At 32.7% G+C, this 26,720-nt stretch overlaps 1 protein-coding gene across 1 annotated transcript in view; it reads right to left on the reverse strand.

Moving 5' to 3' along the window:
- Positions 1 to 26,720, reverse strand: part of sspo (SCO-spondin) — a 90,824-nt gene that overhangs the window by 36,780 nt on the left and 27,324 nt on the right. Inside the window, 44 exon segments of the mRNA XM_051097676.1 lie at positions 1,457 to 1,606; positions 1,696 to 1,916; positions 2,086 to 2,185; positions 3,246 to 3,443; positions 3,525 to 3,695; positions 5,003 to 5,203; positions 5,279 to 5,325; positions 5,408 to 5,577; positions 7,369 to 7,448; positions 7,518 to 7,688; positions 7,837 to 8,007; positions 8,091 to 8,140; positions 8,948 to 9,042; positions 9,135 to 9,277; positions 9,365 to 9,499; positions 9,622 to 9,792; positions 9,907 to 9,953; positions 10,696 to 10,948; positions 11,022 to 11,192; positions 12,290 to 12,472; positions 12,542 to 12,633; positions 12,725 to 12,850; positions 12,948 to 13,077; positions 13,919 to 14,041; positions 14,214 to 14,405; positions 15,580 to 15,744; positions 15,834 to 16,001; positions 16,926 to 17,081; positions 17,167 to 17,430; positions 18,199 to 18,340; positions 18,453 to 18,666; positions 18,829 to 18,949; positions 19,379 to 19,400; positions 19,683 to 19,921; positions 20,067 to 20,237; positions 20,341 to 20,482; positions 21,575 to 21,702; positions 22,071 to 22,319; positions 22,509 to 22,622; positions 22,751 to 22,805; positions 23,461 to 23,620; positions 23,933 to 24,083; positions 25,293 to 25,475; positions 25,660 to 25,797. Of these exon segments, the coding sequence (XP_050953633.1) occupies positions 1,457 to 1,606; positions 1,696 to 1,916; positions 2,086 to 2,185; positions 3,246 to 3,443; positions 3,525 to 3,695; positions 5,003 to 5,203; positions 5,279 to 5,325; positions 5,408 to 5,577; positions 7,369 to 7,448; positions 7,518 to 7,688; positions 7,837 to 8,007; positions 8,091 to 8,140; positions 8,948 to 9,042; positions 9,135 to 9,277; positions 9,365 to 9,499; positions 9,622 to 9,792; positions 9,907 to 9,953; positions 10,696 to 10,948; positions 11,022 to 11,192; positions 12,290 to 12,472; positions 12,542 to 12,633; positions 12,725 to 12,850; positions 12,948 to 13,077; positions 13,919 to 14,041; positions 14,214 to 14,405; positions 15,580 to 15,744; positions 15,834 to 16,001; positions 16,926 to 17,081; positions 17,167 to 17,430; positions 18,199 to 18,340; positions 18,453 to 18,666; positions 18,829 to 18,949; positions 19,379 to 19,400; positions 19,683 to 19,921; positions 20,067 to 20,237; positions 20,341 to 20,482; positions 21,575 to 21,702; positions 22,071 to 22,319; positions 22,509 to 22,622; positions 22,751 to 22,805; positions 23,461 to 23,620; positions 23,933 to 24,083; positions 25,293 to 25,475; positions 25,660 to 25,797 (6,573 nt within the window).

Raw genomic sequence — 26,720 nt, forward strand, 5'->3', positions numbered from 1 at the left:
TTTGAAATCCTGGTCTGTGTCTGTAACATTAGAATTGTGCTGTTATGCAGAGGCAGGAACCCATTAAAGCATATCTGATTTAAATATCCTGTTATTTTTCCATCTGGTTGGTTTTTGAAGGCACTTTTGTGCCTGTGATATCCCACTTCCTGTGTGCAGGAAGTTCAGTAATAGGCTGGAAAAAAAATAGCATCTGGGCTGGTTAAAACTAGAAGTTTGTTTAATGTTTTTTTTTTCCAACTTTTATATTTCCACCAAGAAATAAAAATGAGATTTATTTTTTTATTTAGTGACTTTTTTATTTGTTTTTGTTTTTGCATTAGGCCCCAATGACACTAACCATCTGAATGGTCATAACATATGCTTTGTTTACTTAATTTTGCATTATTTAATACTTTTGCAGTATTTGTTTATTTATGTATTTATGAATTATTTGTTCTGCAAGTCCTAATCACAGACTAAAAATGCTTTGTCATGTATTTTAAATTCATTTGACCATCATAATGACCATCTTAATGGTATATAAAAAGGGTTTGTTTTCTTTATTTTGCATTATTTCTTTATTTGCATTATGTATTTTGACATATTTTTTAATTTTGCATTATTTATTTATTTAAAATTATTTATTTATTTGTTTACTTTTTGCATTAAGCCCCAATCACACTAGCCATCCTAATAGTCCTAAAATATGCTTTGTTTCCTTCATTTTGTATAATTTAATTATTTTGTAGTATTTATTCATTTATATATTTATTTTGCATCAGCTCCTAATCGCAGAGAGTAAAAATGCTTTGTTATTTATTTTAAATGTATTTATTTGTTCTATTTTACATTATTTATTTATTACAAAAATATTTATTTATTTATTTGTTTATTTTTGCATTTAGTCCCAATCAAACTAACCATCTTAATGGCCATAAAAATAGTCTTTGTTTTTGTTTTCTTAATTTTGCACTTTTATTTAATTTTAAATTTCTTTCTTTCTTTTGCATCAAGTCCTAATTTCACTGACTAAAAATGTTTTTTCTTTATTTTGCATTATTTATTATTCTGCATAATTTATTTGAAGTGTTTATTTTGCATTATTTATTTATTTTACATTAATTATTTATTTATTTTTGCATTAAGCCCTAATCACTGACCGTCTAAACGGTCCTAAAATAGTTTTTTCCCTGTTTATTTTGCATTATGTATTTTGGATTAATTTTGTTCATTTGCATTATTTATTTAAAATTATTTACTGATTTTGCATAATTTATTTTGAATTGTTTACTTATTTATTTAAAATTAGTTTTTTGTAATTTTTGCATTAAACCCCAATCACACTGACCATCTTAATGGTCCTAAAAACAGGCTTTGGTTTCTTTATTTTGCATTATTATTATTATTTATTTTTTTATTTTGCATTATTTATTTATTTAAAATTATTGAAGAGCTGAATGAGTGTTTGTCGTACCCAGACACACTTGTGTGTTACAGGTCTTGCTCTGGCGTCTCATGCCCGAGCAGGGCGGCGTCCGGCAGGATCGGCTACGGCTCTGAGACCCTCCGCCACAGCTGACGGTGCAGGCTGACCACGCTGACCAGTCGTACCACGGACCAGAGTCTACGGGAGCCATCATACAGAGAGCAAATACAGAGACTATGCACTCAACATACATTACGTGAAAGGTGACGTCCGTCACACCGACGTACCTGTGCAGTCTTGAGTGTTGCAGGCTTTCTGCTGTCGGCCGGATCCTGTGCACTCTCTGCCGCCGCTCTGAGGGGCGGGGTTATCACACTCACGTGTTCGGACCTTAACCCCGCCTCCACACGGGGCGGAGCATTCTGACCAGGGAGCCCATTGGCCCCAGCTGCCATCGACATGGCAACCAGGCACTGAGTCACATTCCAGGACACCTGCTTCACAGGTACTGGAAAAAAGGATTGAAAACAGATATAAAGAAGCAATCACAGCTGTGCCTAGTGAGCTGCCTTTCCTTAAAAAAAAGTTAAAAAGAAAAAAATTTAAAAAGATGTCTTTTGATAAGCTCACTTTGACAATAAACAATCATGCAAGAAAGGAGAAAAAGCCCACTGTACCAGTTCTGACAGTCAGTGCTGATGGATTCTCCTGGTGCCACATGATGCCAGTCTGACGCATCCGGCCATGACCAGGAAACATTGCCTGTGTCTATTCCTGCTGCCACATACAGAGTTTTACATGTAAATACCACATGTATAACTTCTGTAGAGTTGTATATTTATTTATGGCTTTGTTTTAAAGTAGTTTCAAAGTAATTTAAACCAGTGTTGTTAATGTCAACTACAACAAAAAAATACTCAAAAACAAAAAACACATTTACATTAACGGAAATAAACGCAACATTAACAAAAATAAAAGAGAATATAAAAAAAGGAATGTATTTTATTGCAGTTAATTTGTAAAAGCAAGATTAGTTTAAGTACTAAAATAGGTATTACATTTTTTTTAATATTTAACAATCTCACACAAAAAAAATGTAAAATTAACTAAAAACTTCAAAACTAAAAATGCTTCAACAAGTACATTCATTAAAATAAATTAAATGTTAATAAAAAAAATAATAAAAGAAAAATTTCTCAGTAATTAAACCACTAACTAAAATCAGCTATAAACAACAACTCAAATTAAAAATATCAAAAAACAAATTAATAATTAAAAATGAATTTTCAACGAGATTTTAAAAATATTAATTGAAATAATCAGTTTCAGTTACTTAGCAAAGGCAAACTTTATCATTTTTGTTTGGTTTACATTAAAGTACTAAAATTAAGTAAAAACTGAAAAAAAAAGTATATTAATTAAATTAAAAGTTTAAAGGTTTTAAAAACTTAAAGGCAAAATTTCTCATTTTTGTTTAAAGTACTAAAATTACTAAAACTAAAAGTGAAACAAAATTAATTACAAAAAAAGTACATATTAAAAAAAAAACTAATAAAAACAATTAAGACACCACAAAGTCACTAAAACACTAACTAAAATTAACTATAAACTTCAACTCAAATTAAAAACACCAAAAAAAATACAAGTTTAGTTTAGTTTGAGTTACTTGCAAAGGCAAACTTTATAATTTTTGTTTGGTTAAAGTACTAAAATTACCACAACTAACAACATGAAAAATACTTCAAACTAAAAAATTTAAAATATTAAAAAATAATACAAAGTATAGTAATACTACTAAAATAACAGTGTACATGTGAGTGAGTGTACGTGTCCTCACCTGCGCTGATGTTGTGATATTTACAGCGGCACAGCTCTCTGTCCACACACAGGCCGTCCTGCATCAGCATGTCTCCAGGACACCCGCAGGTCGGGCTGCATCCCGGCAAATCCACACACTCCGTGTCTCCGTGCAGATCGGAGCAGGAGCGTGGACAGGGCTTCCCGCAGGGCCACTGCTCCTGTCCTCCTTCACAGTCTGCAGATGAGGATGGAAATATGGTCACAACAGGGGTCTATAATAGTTTCAGATGTTAATATTATTGTAGTATAAACTGACCAGAGCAGACGGTGACGTTATCATGGCAGCCACGGCTCTGCCGACTCTCTCCGAGGCAAGGCAGACCACCGAAGCGCGCCGGAGGACTGTTACACTCCCTCTGCCTGACAGACACACCGGCACACGCGTCACAGTCCGACCACGAGCTCCAGGAGCCCCATGAGCCATGAACTAAACACACACAGATCAGGGATGGTTAATTTACTCAAGGACTGACTAAATTATGAAGACTGTAAATTAATTAAAATAATCATGATTTTTTAAAATGTATTTATTTATTATTTTATTTTTTATTATTATTATTATTATTATTATTATTTATTTAGTTATTTTTTTGCTGTTAACATGACCTCAAATTTGCTGAAATTTGGATTAAAATGAATATTCTTCATATTAAAACATAATGCTTCATCAAAATTGACACCTGAAAAATTACTGAAAATTCAGCTTTGCATCACAGAAATAAATTACATTTAAAATTTTTTTTAAAAATAAAATCATCTTTTGAATCATGTTAACGAAAACACATTGAAAAAAAACTAAAAGTGAAATAAAATTAATAAAAAAAATAAATATACATAATAAACAAAAACTAATAAAAACAATTAAAACACACCACATAGCAGTTAAAACTTTAATTAAAATTAACTATAAACTTCAACTCAAATTAAAAAATACCAAAAAATAAATTAATAATTGAAAATTAATTTAAAACAAGATTTTAAAAATATTAATTTAAATAATCAGTTTCAGTTACTTGTAAATGCAAACTTTATTATTTTTGTTTGGTTTACTACAATTACTACAACTAAAACTACAACAAAATGACAAACTTAAACTAAAATAAACTAAAAATGTCAAACTAAAAAAAACCCAAAAGAAGTACATTAATAAAATAATACTTAAACATTTTAAAATGTATTGAAATAGAAAGGAAGAATTTTCAAAGTGTAATTATATTTCACAATATTACTGTTTTTTACTATATTTCTGTTCAAATAAATGCAGCCTTGGTGAGCAAAAGAGACTTTCAAAAACATTAAAAATCTTACCAACCACAAACTTTTGAATGGTAGTGTACATTTAATTCATGCAAAACATCATGCTAATGAAAACATATTGAAATATGTCTTAAACAACATGGACTGTTGGTAGAGCTTCTGTAAAATATGGAAAATCAATAATAAAGCAAAAAATAATAGCAATATAGGCAAATAAAAATGCAATCACTAAATTACCAAAATTACTAAATTACTAAAATATGGAAAAATAGAAAAAATAGCTAATAAAAATTGTATAAATATTGCATAATATCATAAAATCCCCCAAAATTTTAAGTAATAATAAAAATTATATTACTGAATCAAAAATATATCAGATTGATTTTCCTGGAAAAAAGGGTTTCAAGGATGTGTGACCCAAGACAAGGGTGACCCACGAATCTAATTATCCATCATCTGGTTTGATGAATGTCTTACCAGGGCAGAAGGAGACAGATGGACACGGCTGTCTCTGGATCTGTACTCCCAGTCCGGCGTGTTCCTCCTGCTGGTCTGGACACGGCACTCCTCCTGATCTGGGTTCAGGACAGGCGCAGCTCCTGTAGCGGGACACCCACTCCATCCCGCAGGTCTTTGAGCAGGGCGTCCAGTCGGACCACTGACACCAGCCTCCGTCCACTGACACACACAGAAACACAAGTCAGTTTAACCCTTTACAGATGTTTGAGATTAGTATGGGCTGAAGGGACAAACCTGGACATGGATGTTCACCACAGGTGAGTTTCCCTCCCTCACAGGTGCTGAAATATAATCAAACATGTATGAATTGCATGATCTAAATGAAAGCAAACGTGTAATCTCTAGTGTTTCTGTGATTCTCACCAGTTGTTGCAGGCGTCTGGAGTCGGGACGGTCTCTCCGGGTGGGACACGTTGTCCTGTGTGCAGGTCCAGACAGGGACATGTGTCCCTCTCTACACACTCCGTCCCATTTGAATTCAGAACTTTACCATCCGTGCAGTAACAGCCCGGCTCACAGCGCCACTCGCAGTACTGAACACACACACACACACACGCACACACCACTGGCATCATCATCACTTTCTATCACTATTTATCTATAAAATAATTTACATATTTTACATGCATTTTTATATTCATATTATAAGCATTATTTTTAAATGCATAATAAAAAAAAGTTTTTAGTAATTATTTATTGCAATTTAAATATTTACATTTTTCAATTTTATTCTTTCCAATTATTAATGTATATATTATGCATCTACAGTATATATCCATATTATTCTAATAAAAATCTATTTATCTATCTGTCTGTCTGTCTGTCTGTCTATCTATCTATCTATCTATCCAATATATTCACATATTTTATGTATTTATATATTCAAATTACATGCATCAATAAATGCATAATAAAATTAGTTATTAGTAAATAATTATCAAAATGCAAGAATATTTAATATAATATTTAAATATTTTTCAATGATTTTATTCTTTCCATTTATAAACGTATATATTTGTATTATATCTATAAATTAATATACTAATTAATTATATTAATATTATATTATATTAATTATTCCTAAATGCATAATGAAAAATCTATAAAATATTTTAACATTTTCTATGTACTTATATAGTCATATTATATATATTATTCTTAAATGCATATTAAAAAGAATTATTAATTGTTAAAAGAGAATAAAATATACTGTATATTCAGCTTCCATTATTTTATTCTCTCTCTATATGTTTAATTAAATGTATTCTTATTGATAACATCATTTATGTATTATTCTGAAATGCATGCATAAAAATAGTGATTATCAAAAAAAGAATAACACATTTTGTTTTCAGTGATTTTATTCTATCTATAAAATGCATTAACATGTTTTAGATATATTTATATATTTGTATTCTTGTTATGTTTAAAATATGCTAACATATTTTATATTTACTTATACTGTATATTCATATTAGACATATTCTTAAATGCATAACAAATTTTTTTTTAAAATAGTAAAATATTAATTTATTTTATTCTGTCTATAAAATATATTATCAGTTGTGTATGTATTTACAGTATATCCATATTATTCTTAACATATTAAAATCTATCTATCTATCTATCTATATATTCACATTTTATATGTATTTATATATTCATATTATATGCATTATTAATAAATGCATAATAAAATAGTTATTAGTAAATAGTTATCAAAATACAAGAATATTTACATTTGTCAATGATTTTATATCTATAAATGAATATTCATATTATTCTTAAATGCATAATAAAATGATCTATAAAATATGTTAACATTTTATATGTACTTATATATTTAAATTATATGTATTATATGTATTATTCTTAAATTCATATTAAAAATAATAATTATTAACTGTTAAGAGAATAAAATATACTGTACATTTAATTTCAATTATTTTATTCTCACTCTCTCTTGCTATAAATTGAATTAATTTTATATCTAATTATATATCATAATTTATCTGTTACTCTTAAATGCATGATTAAAAAAACAGCATGTATCAAAAAATGAAAAATATTTCAAGCTTTCAATTATTTTATTCTCAATCTGTAAAATAAATTTAGTTTTTATGTTTTCATATTATTCTTAATCTATTAAAAATGTACTTATCATCTATCAATTAAAAAAAAATATATATATATATATATATTTCCTTATATATTCACATATGTATTATAATCTATCCATCCCTTCCCATTTACTTTCATAGTACAAATACACTATAAAATACACAGATTTTTTACTTCACATGATGTTTAGTTGTTTTACTCACAGTGAGGTCGTCACATGATCGTGGACACGAGGGTCCGCAGGCACTGAACACACTTCCTGGCACGTGTGAACACGACGACACTGTAGAGAAATCAGAGTTAACATCTATTATACATGTGAACACCCACATACACACACACACAAACACACCTGGACAGTGGTGTGTGTTACACAGGATAATTTCCGTTCCCAGTCCTTCACAATAGTCTCCATCTCCTCCTCTGATTGGCCGATTGCAATCTCGTCTGCGGCTCCGCACACCTCCACCACACGACTTACTGCAGTCTGTCCAGGACGTCCAGTCACTCCAGCCTCCGTCTCCTTCAGACACAACAGCACAAACCAATCTGACAATTGAAGGTGTCGTTCATGCTCTTGCAAATCAGTGTTGTTGTTGTTTTTAAAAACATGGCTGTATCTTAAAACGATAAAGTATATGCACTGTATGAGTTACACATATATCACTCACGGCTGCAGGGTATTGCAGCACACACTCTGTCCTCTCGATCTGGTCCCACACAGGGAAGCCCATTTCCAACTCGCTCCGGGTCCGAGCAGAAGCGATAGCGTGACTGCAGACCAGCGCCACACGACACAGAGCACACACTCCACGGAGTCCAGGACGACCAGCTGCCGTCCACTAAAACACACACACACGGAGACTCTTACACACACACATTAGACAGTGTGTTGCAGACACGAGTGCGTTTCTAAATGACTTACCGTCACACTCCACACTTGTACAGTTCACCAGTTTTCCTGATTCACATGTGCTGCAGGAAGAAAATACATTATGAATAAATAACATTATATGTTGTATAATTATATGTTCATATTCTGTGTAGTATTGTTACTTGACTTGATTTAAGTTTATTGCCACATCAGTTTCAGAGGTTTCACAGCTTCATTTCATGGCAAACAAAGATTATACATAAAAAATACAGTAGTAGACAATAGAAAATTTGTATTTTATGTAGTATTCTATGTAGTATTGTTAATGTGTAATTAAACAATTAAAAACAGATTAATATAATAATTATTAATAATTATAATGATAAAAACATTTTTTATTTCATTATTTTATTAATACAATTAATAAATTAATAAAAATTGATAAATAAACAAATTAGTACTCAATAAATTATTACATTTTATTACTCATGTTTTCAATGTTTTCTAAACTTAATTATAAAGTTATTATATTGATATATTTTATATTATATTTTATACATATATTTACATATTACATATCATAAAAATATATGGAATAAATTATAATGCTTATATTTTCAATGTTTTTTCTATCTAGCTATAAAATAAATTCACATTTTATTTATATTTATATAATTTTATTTTTAATATTGTTATTTTTTAATTTTTTTATTATTTATATATATATACACAGTTTTTTTTATATGTTTATATTTATATTATATTATATTCATAAATACAGTATTGTCAAAGGCACGTTAAAAAATATATATATATTTAAAATGAAAGCATTGGTTATGCTTTCAGTGATTTTTAAGGTTTATTACAATTAATTTCAATGAATCTATAATTTTGTGCCATGTTATTACCAGTTGTTGCAGTCTTTGGTGACAGTGGCTCCGGGTTTGTACTGCTCTCCATCAACATCACAGCGACAGAGTGACAGGGCCACACACTCACCATCCTAAAACACACACACACACACACAGCAAATGAGAGATATACACTCACAAACATATCAGAGACATAATCAGACATACAGAAACACACACACACCTGTAGGGCCGAACCGTCAGGACACTGGCACCCAGATAGACAGCTGGTGTTTCTCTGGACCTCCGTCCCCAAATCCGAACACAACAGTTCCTCTTTCACACACGTGACCCACTCCTGACCATTTGTACAAGCGCTTCCATTACCTGATTTCACAGACAGACAGAAATAATGAGGTTACGGGATTCAGCTCACACAAACACACACACACACCTGTGTTATCCGTCACTGACCGCAGGGCTGCAGATTACAGGCGCTAAACTGCTGTGGCGTCCCGTGAGTCCTAACCGGTCCTCTGGTTCTGCTCCTGTATCCGCCGCCGCAGGGAACCGAACACTCAGACCACGGGCTCCACGGGCCCTTCACTCCTAAACACAGAGACCAGAAATATTACAAGTACAGTCACTTTACAGGGTCAGACCTCCTGGATGGAGGTTAATGGTTTTTTGTTTTATAGGCCTCTTTAGTCGTTGTCATGTGATCACTGTACCGAAACAAGGTGTAATGCTGCACGTGTCCAGTCCGATGCGCTCGCCCTCACAGGCACGGCCACCAAACGCCGGCGCTGGATTGGTTGCTGAACGATAGCGGCGTCTGATGCCCACGTCACATGTGCGACTGCACGCGCTCCAGGCCGTCCACTCACTCCACCCACAATCCACTGCAGATATAAGAGCGAGTAAAAGCTGATGTGAAAACACTTCCCAGACCAGGTAGATAAAAAACAGAATATATTCTCAGCACTGGTGCAGAGGGTGTAATGTGTGATTCTCACCAGGGCAGGGCGCTGTTCCACACTGCATCTCTCCATTAACACACGTGCTGTGAAGAAACACAACAAACTGTCAGAGGAAACCAATAGGGAAGCTCTATATACATAAATTTAATACAAAAAGCCATAAACCATTTATCATGTTAATCATCATGTGACATGTTACTGGAATTTTACACGGTTTCCTGCAGTACCACACTATAATTCATTCAAAACAATTTAAAAATGTGTTTTCTAAATATAAACATATGAATTACTTGGTCATTTTGAATATTTTAGTGAATGTTTATGCATTCAAAAACAAATTGGAAAAATAAAAAATTGGGTTTGAGGTTGATTGAGGTTAAAAAAGTAAGCTTTTACTCAACAAGGTTGCATTTATTTGATAAAAAATACAGTAAAAATTCAGAAAAATTATTACAATTTAAAATAAGTGAATTTTAGGTGAATATATGTTAAAATGTAATTTATTCATTTGAATTTTTAGCATCATTACTCCAGTCTTTAGTTTCACATGATCCTTCAGAAATCATTTTAATATGCTGATTTGCTGCTCAAGAAACATTTCTGATTATTATTAATGTTGAAAACAGTTCTGCTGCACAATATGTTTGTGGAAACTGATATATTTTATTCTTTTTTTGGGCTTCTTTGATGAATAGAAAGTTCAAAAGGACAGAATTTATTTGAAATAGAAATCTTTTGTCACATTGTAACAATGTCTTTAATGTCACTTTTAATCAATTTTAATGCATACTTGCTGAATAAATTTATTAATTTAAAATAAGTTACCAGTTGTTACAGCTGTCATTGGGCACGCTGTCTCCCTGCATGTACAGCACCCCCTTATGGTAACATGGGCAGCGGTGGAGAGGCACACAAGAGTTATTTAACAGATAGAAACCAGGAGAACAATAACAGCCATCATAGCACTCGGTTGCACACTCCACATCCGCCATGGCATCCAGACACACGCGTGGACACGCACCGCCCTGGGCCTCGCACTGAGCCTTAGACAGGAAGCTCATGCCGTCCGGACACACACCTGTAATACATATACAAGTCAAAAATGCAAGAACTTACAGAGAGGTTTCAGCCAGTTTAACGGTGTTATTTACCTGTGCAGGGCTGGACGTTGCAGTCTCGTGTCTGTATGTGCGGTCCGGGACAGCTGAGGCCTCCGTATAATGGAGGAGGAGAACTGCAGAAACGCTCCCTCGTCTGAACACCAGAGTCACACTCGGATGAACAAACAGACCAGCTGGACCAGGACGACCAGCCGCCGTTCACTACAGACACACACAAGAGAGAAACTATGAGAGATACCGCAGCACAAAAACATAGGCTTGAATAAGTAGAGAGGATTTTATGTTCGTTTTTTTTTTTGCTTTTTTGTTTTTTTAATGGACAAAAATAGTTTCTTTCTTTCTTTCTTTCTTTTTTAAAGATGAATTTCATTTTTGTTTCCACTGTAATAAAGAATTAAATGATTTTCTATGTGAATTAGCTTTTTATTGATTTATTTTTTTAAAATATACTATTTTAATTTTTGTTTTATTTTTAGCAATTTCATTATGTGTTGGTCATTTTTAGATTTATTTTTATTTCAGTTTTAGTTTTAGTTTAGTTTTAGTTTTAATTTAATAGTATTGTTTTTAGTTTTGTTGTGCTACTGTTATTTTGATTAGTCATTTTAATATTATTACTTAGGTTTAATTTTAATTTTAAGATCTTTTCAGTTTTAGTTTCATTCATTTTATTTACAATTTTAATTTTAGTGCTTCAACAAAAATGAGAAATGTTGCTTTGACAACTAACAGTTATTATACAATATATAATAAATAATAAGTAAATAATAAATTATATATTATTAACATTTTATTTTATCTTTAGGTTTTCAGTTACAAATTAAAATTATGCTTAGGTAAAATTCGTCTTTACTCTAAAATCTAAAAATGTACTTTTATTAACATATTTAGTTATTTTTTGTTTATTAAGTGTTACTTTTAATTAAATTTGAAAGAAAAATTGTCATATGGTGAAACATCAACTTTCAACAATCAGTACTTTAAGTTCAGTTTTCATTTTAATTTTGTTTACATTTTAAGTACAGTTTTATGTGATTTTTTATTACTTTTTTATATGATTATTTACATTTAATTTATTTTTATTTCAGTTTTAATTTAGTTTCGTTTTAATTTTAGTAACATTTTTAGTAATTTTGTTATGTACTTTTGTGATTTTTATTAGTTATTAATTAAGTTATTTACATTTTAAAGTCTAGTTTTGGTTGAGTTTTAGTTTTGTTCATTTTATTTCCAGTTTTAATTTTAGTGCTTCAACGCAAATTACAAATGTTAAATGTGTTTTGAGATGTTGTTGGTACCTGGGCAGTGGATGGTGTTGCACGGCTCATGTTCTTCTGCATCTCCCACACAGGAGGCGCCGACGTGTGTGTGATTACAGCTCCTGAAGCGCCGCCTCAGTCCCACAGCATCCACATGATGAAAACACGTCTTACTGCACTCGGACCATAACGTCCACTCGCTCCACGGCTCTCCCTCAGGACCTGAACGCACCACATTCATTATCTGTACTAACACTAGTATTATGTACTAACACTGTATTTGGATTTTACCCTCCGAGCAGGATGTGTAGCACCGACGGGCTTCAGTAGAGTCGCCTTCACACGGCTCCACATTCACCACTCCCATTGGGCTCAGAGGAGATCTATGGAGATATAGCATAGGTAATTCAAAATTTGCTTTACATGCATACAAAATACCACAGAATATAACTAATAAACTGTAAATGAGTGCACCTGTAACGGTGCTGTATTCCTGTCCCACAACTGCTGTCACATGACGTCCATGAAGACCAGGCCGACCAATCACAGCGAGGGACACAGCTGGATTCATCACAGCTGACACGCCCATCTTTACACACACTGTGTGATTGAATGAAACATCATGACATGCATTTACAGCATTAATCACTGTGAAATCATTAGAAGAAGCACTCAGTAATCAAATGAATCTACTGACCATGTGCTGCAGCTGCCGTTACTGACTTCCTGTCCAGGCTGGATGACCGAACCCTCCCATAAACACTCACATTCACTGGCATTGACACAACGACTATCTTGCAGGAAGAGCCCAGGAGGACAATGACATCCTAACCAACAAAAGAACAAGCGACACATTTAATACATACAGAAATTAGTACATTTCTCTTTAGGTCTATCCCTCAATAATTAATTAATTTATTTATTAATAATAATTATTAAAATACTACATTAAAAAAATATTCACTATAATTAAAACAAGAAATAGTATAATCATTGTTAAAACAATATGTTTAAATAATATTAAAATAACAAAAAATTATTAATTGATTGTTAATTAATTCCTTTTAAATAATATTTATTTATTAATTCATTCTTATATTATTTAGTAATAATATAATAGTAATAAGTAATATATAGTAATAATTAGTATTAATAATTTCCTTTTCAAATTACTATATTTATTACTGTTATTATTATTAATATTATTAGCAGTAGTAGTATAAATAATATAAATGTATTATTATTATCATTATAATAGATTTTTAAAATTTGTAATTATTAATAAAATTATACATTCAATAATTTAATTTATTAATTGTATTAATTGTTATTAAAAAATAAACGATATCATTGACTATAATTTTATTATTATTACTAAAATGTATATCTTATTTACTTATTATCATTAAAATAATACATTTAAAAAATAATACATTAAAAATTCAAATAATAAATAGCATAAACTATTTTAATAATTCATTTTCATATTACGTTTTTTTATTATTCTGTTTAGATCTATGTATTTACTTTTCCTTTCATAAAAAAATGTTTACTTACTTTATAAAAATACTATATCTGCACATATCTTGCATGTATTGATAAATTAAAATAATACATAAATCATTTGAGATATCTATTAACAGCCTCAAAATGGAGTTGAGGATGTACCTGTAGTGCAGTTTAAGGAGCAGTTCCTCTCCGAATGGAGGTCAGAGCAGGTCACGGGACACGGGTCGAATTTACCAGCCAAACAATCCGACTCCTGCACCAGTATCGTTCCTCCGGTGCAGCCTGCAGCAAACAACATCTCAAGTTCATATACAGTGAACTACAAATACTAGTCTGCAAAATCAATCCAAATTTCAGAATAATGACTGTTGCACTATAGCAAAATATACAACAATCATGCATGCTTTTAAACCACCATGCAGTGTGTGAATATGAGAACAGTAGCAGCGCTCACCACTGTGTGTGTCTGTGTTTGGGCCGCAGGACTGCGTGTTACACGTGAGTGTTTGTCTGCTCATCCCGTTACAGTCTCTCCCACCATTTTTGGGCGGAGGGTTCGAGCAGGTTCTGTTCCTCACCATCAGTCCTCCACCACACGGGACGTCACAACCGGACCACTGCGTCCACTCTGACCACTGACCATCCACTGAAAACAGACAATTTCATAAAAAAAAAAACAATTAGCCTTGAATCTGTGCTCTGCAGTGATTTTACGGCAATTATAGGATGTTTTTAGGGACACGCCAAAGTTTTAAAAAAAGCAGAATTTTTGTATGGGAACAAAAATAGGTTAAGAGTGTCCTTTTTTTTTTTTTTTTTTTTTTTTTTTTTTAAGTTTAACGTTTTTAAAGTAATTTTAAGGTTTATATTTAATAATAACACTAATTAATATTAAATATTATTAAATAATAGTATTTACTAACATTTAATAATTCAATTCAACATTCAAATAATTTAATAAACAAATATTTTTTTTTATTATAAATAGTACCAATTCTTAACAATAATTTTTGATTTTCAAATTACTATAATGTAAAATGTATATTTATTATTTTTACTATTAATCTAATTAATTATTGTTATTAAGTACCCGGAAAAGGTACATATAAATGAAAAAGAAAAGCATACATTTTGGTATGGGAACAAAAATGTCAAAATACACATTTTTTAATAAGGTTATAAATAAATAAATAAATTTAAAAATGTTCCACTCATTAGGGGCCATCTGAGGATTTATACATAATTTTATGTAGATTTTTTTAACATTTTTGTTTTGTTTTGTTTTAACATTTATGAGCAAGATTTATGTCAAAAACATATTTTTAAAATGTATTTAGCCTCTTTTCTGTATTCTAACACACTTTTACAAATGAATTTTGTTGATAACAAAAATGTATGTGCCAAATGCAAATAACATAAATAAATTCTACATAAAAATAAGTTTATATTTCACTCTGCATATTAATGATCCAGCATAAAAAGATTTTTTTTCATGTCAAAGTCAAATTAATATATTTTGTTTGAAGTTACTTAATATAATTTAAAAAAAAATTGTTTTGCTATTTTAAAAACCTTTGATTTGTTAAAAATAACATTGTTTTACAAAGATTTAATTCATTTCAATGGAGTCATTTCTGTTCATTCTCAGATTATTTGTCATAGTAAACTTCATATAATAATATATTCAAACATAATTTTATAGTTCATGTGTAATATAAAATTTCAAAGAACTTTTTTTATTAATAGCAAAGGGGTAAATGACAATATGCAGATATTGACTGCATTGTGAATGTTAATATAGAATCATCATTTGATCATACCAGGACAGGCTTGCAGAAAACATGCGCGGCTGTCAAACTGGGCACCACCACAGGACCCGCCCGGCCGGGCGTCTCTCAGGATGTTCCTCTGACGAAAAAGCGACCCCAGACCACACGACACGCTGCACTGACTCCAGGACGTCCAGGGAGACAGAATACAGTCAACTAGATAAAACAAACAGACCTCTTTCAATCCCACAATGCACCTGACCTGAGATTAGCTCAAACATCTGAGACAGGGTTTCTAGACTCACAGCAGTCGTTCTCGTCCGAACCATCGGCACAGTCTCTTTGGAGGTCACATCTTTTATCCAAACTCACACACTCGCCGCTCCAGCAGCTGAACTGCTTGGTGGAGCAGAGTTTGGGCACCAGGGGGCGCTGAGTGGGTGTAACGGGCTCAGGACGGGGTGCAACAGACCCTGAGGAGAAAGATTAGTGTTATTCATGTTTGTGTAATTGAGACAAATAAGATCATAAACACTCACTGAACAGTTTTATTGTGTGTTAGGAGAATTAACACATAAAAAAAAAACATGTATTCATTTTGCACACATATTGTCAGCTTGGACTTTACTGGTTAATTTAATAATAATATATAAAATAATAATAATAATAATAATAATAATAATAATAAAAAAAATAAAATAAAATAAAATAAAATAATAGAATCTTTTGGGTGAAATGACAATATATTCAAATGTAAAAATAATTCATAATTTAAAAAAAGCCTGTAGTCATTAATAACTACTTTCAGTAATTCAGTAAATGAAATAAAAAATGCTATAAAATAATAATAATGTTGTTATAACTAAAATAAAAATCTGAAATAAAAAAAGTTATACAATTTCAAACAAAAAAAAAATTAAAATATTAAAAATTAAGGAAAAAAAATACAAAAGCACTTAAAACATAAGACTTTTAAAAAGTCTAAAAACTGAAAATATAAAAAAAGCAAATTTAAAATATTAATAAATACTATAACAGTATATAAATAATACTAAAATAAGAGTTCATATTTGTATATTTTGTTAATTACTGCTTTTTACTGTTGTTTGATTTTGTAGGTGTAAATCAGGATGTTTTCTAGTTTTATTTGTTTATATTATGGATGAACGCATCTGTTTAAATTTAATGTTGTAACATTAATTGACATCCTTTTTTTTGTGCAAGATAAATAATATTATGCAAGCAAAAATAAATAACATCACAGTTCTGACAGTTTATTATTTAAAAAAGATACAAAGCAATTTCAGTATAAGTTAACTACTTAAATAATGATTTGTTGTTTCTGCGCAGCACTGACGGCATGTAACTAGCAAAATAAATGTATGTTTCGTTATTACCACAGCGATCTTCATCTGATCCGTCAGGACAGTCTTCACGTCCATCACACACAAGTGCAGCTTCCACACAACCGAACGTCCTGCAGGCAAACTGTCCTTTCACACACACAATTTTGGGTAAACCATCATCATGGGGTGTAGATGTATCCCATAGTCCTATAAAAAATTGATAAACATAGTTTGAAAGCATGTTCTATTGCTATACACCAGCACCTGACGTGTCAAACCCATAAACACACACCTGTCGTGTTGGAATAGGGTGTAGGTGTAGGTGTCAGAATATAAACGCCCGGTTCTCCCGTCGGACCGACAACAGGTGGCGCTGTTGTGATGGTCGGTGGAGCCACTCCAGGGCTGCCATCCTGTGGACTCTTGGTGTGAAGTCCAGGACGTCCAGTAGTGTAGTTATAGTCACCAGGACGTCCTGTTGGTCCAGTGTGGTTCTGTAATCCTGGGACACCAGGTGGCGCTGTGGTCACCTCACTACTAGGTGTGACCAACTCATCTGAACAGAACAAAGACAAATAATGACTCTATTAGTGACAAACAAGTTTTTCCTCTGAGGTTGATATTATAGATGACATTAAATATTATACATTTACACATGCTTAAAGTTATTGCTTAAAAAAGACTATTTTCTAGAGCCATTAACATTATTTAAAATGTATTATTATAATTCATACACACATCATAGTAAATATAAATAATCATAAAAAATTACAAATAAGGTCATAGGAATTTTATTAATTAATTAATTTATTTATTTATGACAGTGTTATTATTGGTAAATAAACCTAAAACCATAAAAAAATAAATAAATAAATAAATAAAATTCATAATATTACTATTGTTTGTTTATTTAATGTTTTTTTAACATCTACAAAAATAATTATATTATTTAAAAAAATATAATTATTACATTAAAGTCATGGGAATTTGTTTATTTTAAATAATATAATTATATTTGTATGTTAAATAAAATAACCAAAAAATATATTTTTTTGTTATTTAATTTTCACCTTGTTGCCATTGCAACATTTCTCATTTTTGTTTAGTTTAACTTGAAATACTAAAATAATAAACAAACTGAGAGAGGGATATTTAAAAAATAGTAAATATTACAACAAAATAAAAAAAACTGAAACCTAAAACTGTAACTAAAATTAAAATGAAATAAAAATAATTAAATAAATGTTTTACCAATTAAAAATACTGGTCATCTAAAATGTATTAAAGAAAACCAAGAAGAATAAGCAGCAGGCACTAGTTGTACCTCCTCTACATCCCAGCACCTCCACACGGAGGTAGAAAGTGTGGCGAAACTCTACAGGAATGATCCGGAGAAATCGAGCTCGGACCAGTCTGTCCAACCAGCGTGTGACGGGCGTTCGGCCAGCCATCCTCACCTCAAATATCTGACACGGACACAACAATACACTTCATTTACACATCCATTTCATTCCTAAATCAGCTTTTAATTTAACCAACACAGCTCAAACCTAATGGCAAATGCATGGGTTTGATTACCTTCGGAAGAGAGCCTCTGTCTCCAGTCTCTGTGAAATTGATAAAGTGGTTCTCCACCAAAGCAAAAGCAAGTCTGTATTTGGTCAAGTATCCCCACATGCGTTCGCTGCCCTGCGTCACAACACCCGAAATCCAAGTGGGCTCCAGAAAATCCACCTGGAAGTACGGATGAGGGTCTCCAGGTAATGGACTCCATCCTGGCTCCATCACCATACTGAGAAGCACCAAAATAAACAAATGTCATCAAAGGCATCAGGGCACATGGACAGTGTTGTGGTTGATCTTTTTGTTTATTCAATTTGCAAGATGAGGTGGTCATATTTTCTTCATTTGTGCAATTCTATGTTTATAACGTTAATTAATCAAAAATGCTCACACATTGGGTACGACATTGAGCCGGCCTGCATCAGCAGGATTATTCTCTCTGTATGAGGATGAAGTCAGCTGACCATAATGGACACGCCCATCCTCCAATCCCAGAGCAGAAGAACAGTCACCTGATTGGTCACAGACAGGAGTCAGCTTTATTATACTAAAACCATAAACGATAAATGTTTACTTAAAATAACATTAAGTGAAATGAAATTAAATGAAATTAAAAACAAAATAAAACAAAACAAAATTAATTAAATTAAATTCAGTAAAATTCAATAAAATTCAATAAAATAAAATAAAATAAAATTAAATTAAATTAAATTTCAAGGCAACATTTCTCATTTTCATTTCGTTTTAACGATGTACTCAAACAACTAAAACTAAAATAAAAATGAATAAAAAATATACAGACATATTGTTTAAAAAAATGCCAAATACACACAACACAATTGCTAAAACTTAACTAAAATTAAACTGAAAACAGAAAATACTAAATTAAATTCTAATCCAAAATATTAAGAAAAAATATAACAATATATAAAAGTTCCTACCTTTCTGATCAGGTCCTCTTTCCTAGGAAATGCAAAGAAAAAAATTAAATACAATTTTTAATTTAATCCAGGATACAGTAATTACAAGTATTATGTATCCATTCATAAACTCAATGATTAACTAAAATAATATAATATAATATAATATCTACCCATATACTGTATATAGTTTATTTTTTATATTTGTTTAACTTTATAAATGTTAATAATATCTATATTTATTTAGGATGTATAGTTATGTGTATCATTGTCAGATTTGCTTTAAATGTGATTCTAGTTAACAGGATAATATGTTAAGTCTCACAGTAGTGATTTGGGCACTCGGTGGGGTCACAGGCTTTTTGCTGGGCGTCCTGAGAGGGGCGGCGGTGGGTGTGACGTGGGTAATATTTGTGTGTGTACAGTCTCTCTCATCCGCTCCATCAGGACAGTGACGAACTCCATCACAGCGGCGATGTGCCTCAATACAGCCTCCTGGAGGAGGACAGGAGAACTGGCCCGACGGACAGACCGCGGGCCTTCTGGTAGGAGTGGGACGAGTTCCTGAATATAAAAGAAATGTAAAAGTGTAAGACATGAAAAAAAATTATAGAGAAATATAAAATATGAATAATAATGAACACAATTTAAAATATAAATAATATAAAATCAAGAACGTCACATCAGTGACAACAGCATTGGTACAAACCACAGTTGAGCTCATCAGTGCCATCACCGCAGTCGTTGATCCCGTCACACAGCGCCCCCTGTGGACCAGCAGGAACACACCGGCCGTTACCGCAGAGGAACTCCCTCTCTCTGCAGGGACGAAGCGGAGAGACAGCAGACACCGGCGGGACGGGAGTCGACCACTCATGCTCTGATGGAAAAGATCAGAAATGATATTATTTTTAAATAAGCATTAGGACAGTTCACTGCTTTTCTGACACCTAAAATGTCATGGAGGGACAAACTAAAGATACCATCAGCGCAGCCCATGAGTTCAACTCTCAGATAGATTCCATTCTGAAAGTCATGAGGCAGAATCCGCACGAAACGAGCTGACACCATCCGGTCCAGCCGAGCCAAAGCTACACCACGGTCGTCACTGTTTCCCTGAAACACCTGGAAGAAATACCCAGAAGTATAAATATCTAATTTTTAAAGGTGCAGTACGTAATATTGACAGCTAGTGGTTGAAATGAGTATTGCAGTCCAAATTTAAAATGTCAAAGATAAATGTTTCTCCCACCCCATCCTCCTCAGACTCGACATGCACACTGGTTGCCAGATTGAGGAAACGCAACAGGAACAAGCGCCGAGGACAATGGAAGGTGACGAGCCTTTTTTATACTATAAGATGATTAGAGCTTTTTAGATGGGTGCAGAGGCTCTTAGGTCGAGTAAAATCTGACTCAGGTGGTTAGCTGCAATATATGGTGATTTTTCACCAACTGGCAACCCGGGGTATTCAAGCCTTATACCATAAGATGATTAGAGCTTTTTAGATGGGTGCCGAGGCTTTTAGGTCAGGTAGAATCTGACCTAGTTTGTTTGCTGCAATACGCTGTGTTTTTCCACCAACTGGCAACCTGGGGTATTCGAGCCTCATACTATAAGATGACTAGAGCTTTTTAGATGGGTGCCGAAACTTTGGGACAGGTAGAATCTGGCCCAGTTTGTTTGCTGCAATATGTTGCGGTTTCCACCAACTGGCAACCCGGGTTATTCGAGCCTTAAACTATAAGATGATCAGAGCTTTTTAGATGGGTGCCGAGGCTTTAAGGTCGAGTAGAATCTCCGATCTCTGACCCAGTTTGTTTGCTGCAATACGTTGTGTTTTCTGCCAACTGGCAACCCAAGGTGTCAAAATACTATTGGACAAGCAGGAATTGGGCTCGGAGTCACACAGACCAAAACAGACATTCCAGCATGGAAAACACATTTCAGAATAGGAAAACTGGCTGTAGCATTGTTTGTCGGAGCAACACGTATGTGATCTTAGCATGTTTCCTAATTATCTGCAAGCATATCACAGTATTTTTATGCTTCAGCACTGTCGAAAAATAACATACAGCACCTATAATTAATACAAAATTACACAAAATACTGTTTCCATCTTTGAGAGGGCAGCAGCGACATTTTTTTTGATTTAGTAGGACTTAGTAAGCGCTAAGTAAGATTTTGTTTTGTTGTTGCTGAGTGAGTGTGCGTCACCTTAGCTTTGGGTCTGGCGTCTGTGATCAGCTCTTTGTACGTGTACCACTGACGGCCGTCGCTGCTGAACTGCAGATAGAAGCTGGAGACAAACGTGTCAAACACACCGCCACCCTGCGTCAACACGCCTGCAACATCAAAAACAACACAATGTCAACACATTACATTTTATTCTGCATCACTATTACTATTAGCTGGCATGTTTATTCTTCTTCCATAATGGAGCAGAAAACATCAGCGCTGATTGTTGCAAACAGCAAACACTACTCACATTTCGTTTTTGAAAATGCATTAGCTATTATTACTCATTTTGTACAGTTTTTGCAAACTGTGACTTGTATATGCATTGGATATTTAAATATACAGCATTGTTATGCCACTAAAGGACACTAAAATTAAAAGAGAGGAAGACTATCTGAACTACATCATTTTCATAATTCTATTAAAAAAGCTGACTCTTTGACTGTACACTCTTAAATGTGTTGTTGTTTGTGACCTGTGATGTTGTAGTGTCTGAGCAGGTCTATCTGAAGGTACGGCCCGTGTGAGGAGTGTCTGTGCTCCTCAGGGGTCCCGGCTGGGAGCTCTCTGTACTCCTCCGGCTCCGGGCTCCAGCCCTGCAGGTCGCTGTGGAGGTCTCGAGCGTGCAGATGTCCCGCTGACGGAGGGTGACCGGGTTGATGGGACGAGGCGCTGAAGCTGCTGGCGGGGAGCGAGTGAACACCCAGAGCAGACCAACACTCATCTATAAAACAACAGACAGAATATGTGAAAACAAAAAGCATCAAAGACTAAATCAATAAATAAAATAAAAACATTTTTATATATTTTACATTATACATGATTAAAATGATTCTACAAAATTATAGCTTTATTCTCACAGTATGTTGGTCTGTTTAATAACGGTACAAATGGATGTTTAAATGAAACTGACCTGCGGGTGGCAGAGGGTACGTTGGGACGGTCGGAGGGCCCTCTGGTGGTACAGAGGGTCCAAGCGTTATTGGTAGGATCGTTGGTGTAGTAGTCATAATAGTGCTGCCATTACCTGACAAAACAACACAACAAAACAGACTTCTGCTGAAACAGTAACATTCTAAATGCATGAATAATCTAGTGTTAAATTATAAATACAAAAACAACAAGTATAAAATTACTATGATAAATATGCTAAACCTTTTTCTTTGCAATAGCAACACTTGTCTCCTTCCCCTGGAATCAGAATATGACCCTGAAATGAAAAAAAAAAATCCAAAATTTACCCAGTTAAACATGTACATGCAATATCAGTAACAATTTTTAATAAGGCCCGTTAATCAAGATTAATGAATGTTTTAGAAGTATTTTTCACTGTTAATCGATGAATTAAGTTAACAAACCTTATCGAAAGTGTTACCAGACAAACTAACAAAATTTGATTTTGTGGTGTAATTTTATCACATTCATTTTTTTAAACAGACTGTTTTGAAGCAACAAATGAAAAAGTAATACATAAAAAATAACATAAACATTGAAAAATGTAGTCATTATGAAAAAGACAATTTCAAGAATCAGGCAATAATTACATGATCAAGAAATGAATATTTAAATAATTTAACAACAAATTTTCTCTGACAGTTAAATTTCTCAAATGATATGCAGGTAAACAAATAAAATATGTTTTATTTTTAGTAAGTGCTTTATTTAGAATGATTTTGTTTTAAATGCATTTATTTATTTATTTGATTTTACATTTCTACTATTTAATTATTAGCTTTTCATCCACTCACAAACTTCCTGCAGATTCAAGAGATTTTTGTTTAATTCTCATCTGATAGGGTAAGTTCAGTTAAATCAATATTATTACTGTATATTTAGTGTCTTTAAACACACACACACACACACACCTGTGGGCATCCAGTAGCAGCGTAAGGACAGTACGGGACACACTGCACAGTGAGGTTGGGCAAACACTGGCACATCTGACACTGACCGCCTTTCCAGCGCTCGCTCACCGCATGTGTGTGTCCATGATATTCACACTCACTGCACGGCTCTGTCTGGCAACTGAAACACACAAACACATCCAAATACATTATGAACATCCGATAAAGCATTTCACTAGAACTGCCAGAGTGGGTTTGATTTCCAGAGAAAGCATGAATTAATCAAATTAATTCATGTTTTCTCTGGAAATCAAACCCACTCTGGCAGTTCTAGTGAAATGCTTTATCGGATGTTTGTGATGTATTTGGATGTATAAGCCATTCATGCAGTGTGAGCAGTTTTGGAAAAAAAACATCTGCTGAAGCAAAATGACAGATGTGTGTTTTACATTTCCCAGAACTTTAGCACATATTGCAACATATTAAAACTAACCGCCTGGCTTTGCGATAAATTCCACGGCACTGTCGGCCGTTGCCGTGTTTTGAGGGGTTATTTGGGCTCCGGAAAGACCACTGGACGCTCTGAACTCCACACGGGCCTAAACACTCGCCCCAGTGAGACCAGGACGACCAGCCACAGTGAACTGATGAAAACACACATGCACAGTCATTAAAAACCTTGCAGGATACGGTTTAAAAAGAAACACATACTGAAAATGACAACATTTAAGCACTAGCAAATCATGGCTATACTGGTTTTTGATGTAACCTAAAGTTTTAAAAATAAAAAGCCTGCAATCTGTCTCACCCCAACGTCCTGTTTCTACAGGAAACACATCAACACATAAATGAAAACTGCACTTGGTAAATAAGGGTTTTCTCAACTGGGGTACACAAGGAATCTAAATAAAACAGTAACTAAAATACATATAATATTTTATTTGTTTACTTGCATGTAATTTGAACATTAACCGACATGTGAATTTAAATGATTTAAATATTAATTTCCTGATCATTCCTGAATCATTAATAAAATGAATATTTTATGCTTCTTTCATTGACATAACTTTAAAAATTAAGCATGTTTTACTGTAAAAGATACTTTAAAACTATTTTTAAACTTAAGTCAGAACAAATTAAAAACAATCCAAATCAGCATCAGTCAAAAACAATTTAACAAGTATTATTACATTAATATGCATATGTATACATACAAATATTACAGTCAGTAAAAGTTCAGTAAAAAAGAGATTTTTAACCAGTGGTTTATGGGTTGATGAAAAGCTAACAATTATATAAATCATAAAAATGTAACATAAAAATCAATTATTTTAAAACAAAATAAAACAGAATAAAACGCTTTTAATCAATATATATTAAACTAATCTAATTAAAAAATATAAAAATATTTTATTGGTATACTTGCATGACATGTGATCATTAACTGACATCAGAGAATCATGAACATGTAAATGTGTTGTTAAATTATTTAAATATTACCTTAAAATCTCAAATCCCCAGCATTAAACCATTTCATGTGCCTTTAAACCAAACGTATGTGTGTGTGTGCGTGTTTTTGTGACACAGCAGGACAAATTTGTTTACAAGGAGAAGGTGAATTATGAGGACATTCTGGGAGTCCCCATAACTAAAAAGACTTATAAATCATACAGAATAAGTTTTTTTGAGAAAGAAAAAATGTGCACAGTTTCCTGTGAGGGCTAGGTTAAGGTGTTGGCTCGATGTAGGGTGATAGAAAATATGATTTATACAGTATAAAAACAATAGAGGTCTATGGAAAGTCCCTACAGTTCCCAAAATAAACCTGTGTGTGTGTGTATGTGTGTATTCACCTGAGCACTCTGGGTTGGTGTGACAGCGTTGTGCTCGTCCTCGCTCACACACACAGACGTCACAGCCCACTTTGACCTGCTGACCGGGCCAGTATCGAACGCCAGACACCTCACACACACATTCCTCTGGCTGAACACACTGCTGCTCGTGATTCATGACCTTTCCATCAGGACACCAGCAGCCTAACACAAAACAACAGAACAAATGAGTGAATATACAATACAGTAAAACAATACTGTGTAAATGTTTTGTTTTTATATTACCACAGGATTGGCATTTTAGTTGACACTTCAGTTACCATGGCCCTCAGTGACATTAAAGAAGTTGTGACGTATTCAGAGAAGTAAAACGTAGTTAACAGCTCACCTGTGAAACACTTTGAGTTGGGGTCACATGTTGTTGCCCCGGATACGTGAGCGCAGGTCAAAGGACACGGAGCACAGCTGTGTCTGATGAGCCCCGTGGGACAGGAGGCGTTAGCGCAGCCGTCCTGAGGACACGGCCCTGGAAAACACATCTGTGTTCAGCTGGGAAACATTGAGTGCTTCGTCATGGAGTTCATTTAACAATGAAAGAGCAGATAAACAGACCTGCACTGCTCTATACGTCACTACAAATTGAGCTTAAACATGCACTGCTGATACAGAAACCACAGAGGTTTTAGTTCAGCACTATTAGTCTGTTACTGGTGAAACGAAATTAACAAAGAAAATATTGTTTGGTAAATAATTGATTCTTATTTTTCGTTACCTGAATGATTGACAACTGTTTTTGTGGTTTGATGTTATTTTATTAATATTCTGAATTAATTTTTATATTTTTATTTTCTGTTATCATTTAATTTTAGTTAATGTTTTGGTAATTTTTGTGTTGTTATTTTTAATTAGTATTTTAATATGTCAATATTGTTATGGAATATGTTTTTTATTTCCTTTAGTCTGTTATTTTATTACATCAAGAAATAATAAAAGAATAAAAAAGGAAAATTATAATAAAAAGTAAATAATTTTTTTTAGTTTAAATAAATGTATAGTAATAGATTAATATATATATATATATATATATGTGTGTGTGTGTGTGTGTGTGTGCGTGTGTGTGTGTATTATAGAATTATAGATTTATTTAAACTAAAATATTAATGCTTTTTTACTATTTTATAATAGTGCTCCTTTTTTACTTAATTTAATAAAATAAATTGAAACAAATAAAAATAATATAATAAAATAAAATAATAAAATAATATTTATCATCATAATCATAAATAATTTTAAATAATAATAAAACATGATATTATTATAATATTATTATTAATTATTTTTTAACAATTTACCTCATATATAAATAGTTAACCATTTAAATAAAATATATTTTTTCAAATTGTGATAATATATTTTTTCATAATAATATACAAACAATCAATAAATAAA

The sequence above is a fragment of the Labeo rohita genome, chromosome 24 (assembly GCF_022985175.1).
Source record: "Labeo rohita strain BAU-BD-2019 chromosome 24, IGBB_LRoh.1.0, whole genome shotgun sequence".
NCBI lineage: Eukaryota > Metazoa > Chordata > Actinopteri > Cypriniformes > Cyprinidae > Labeo > Labeo rohita.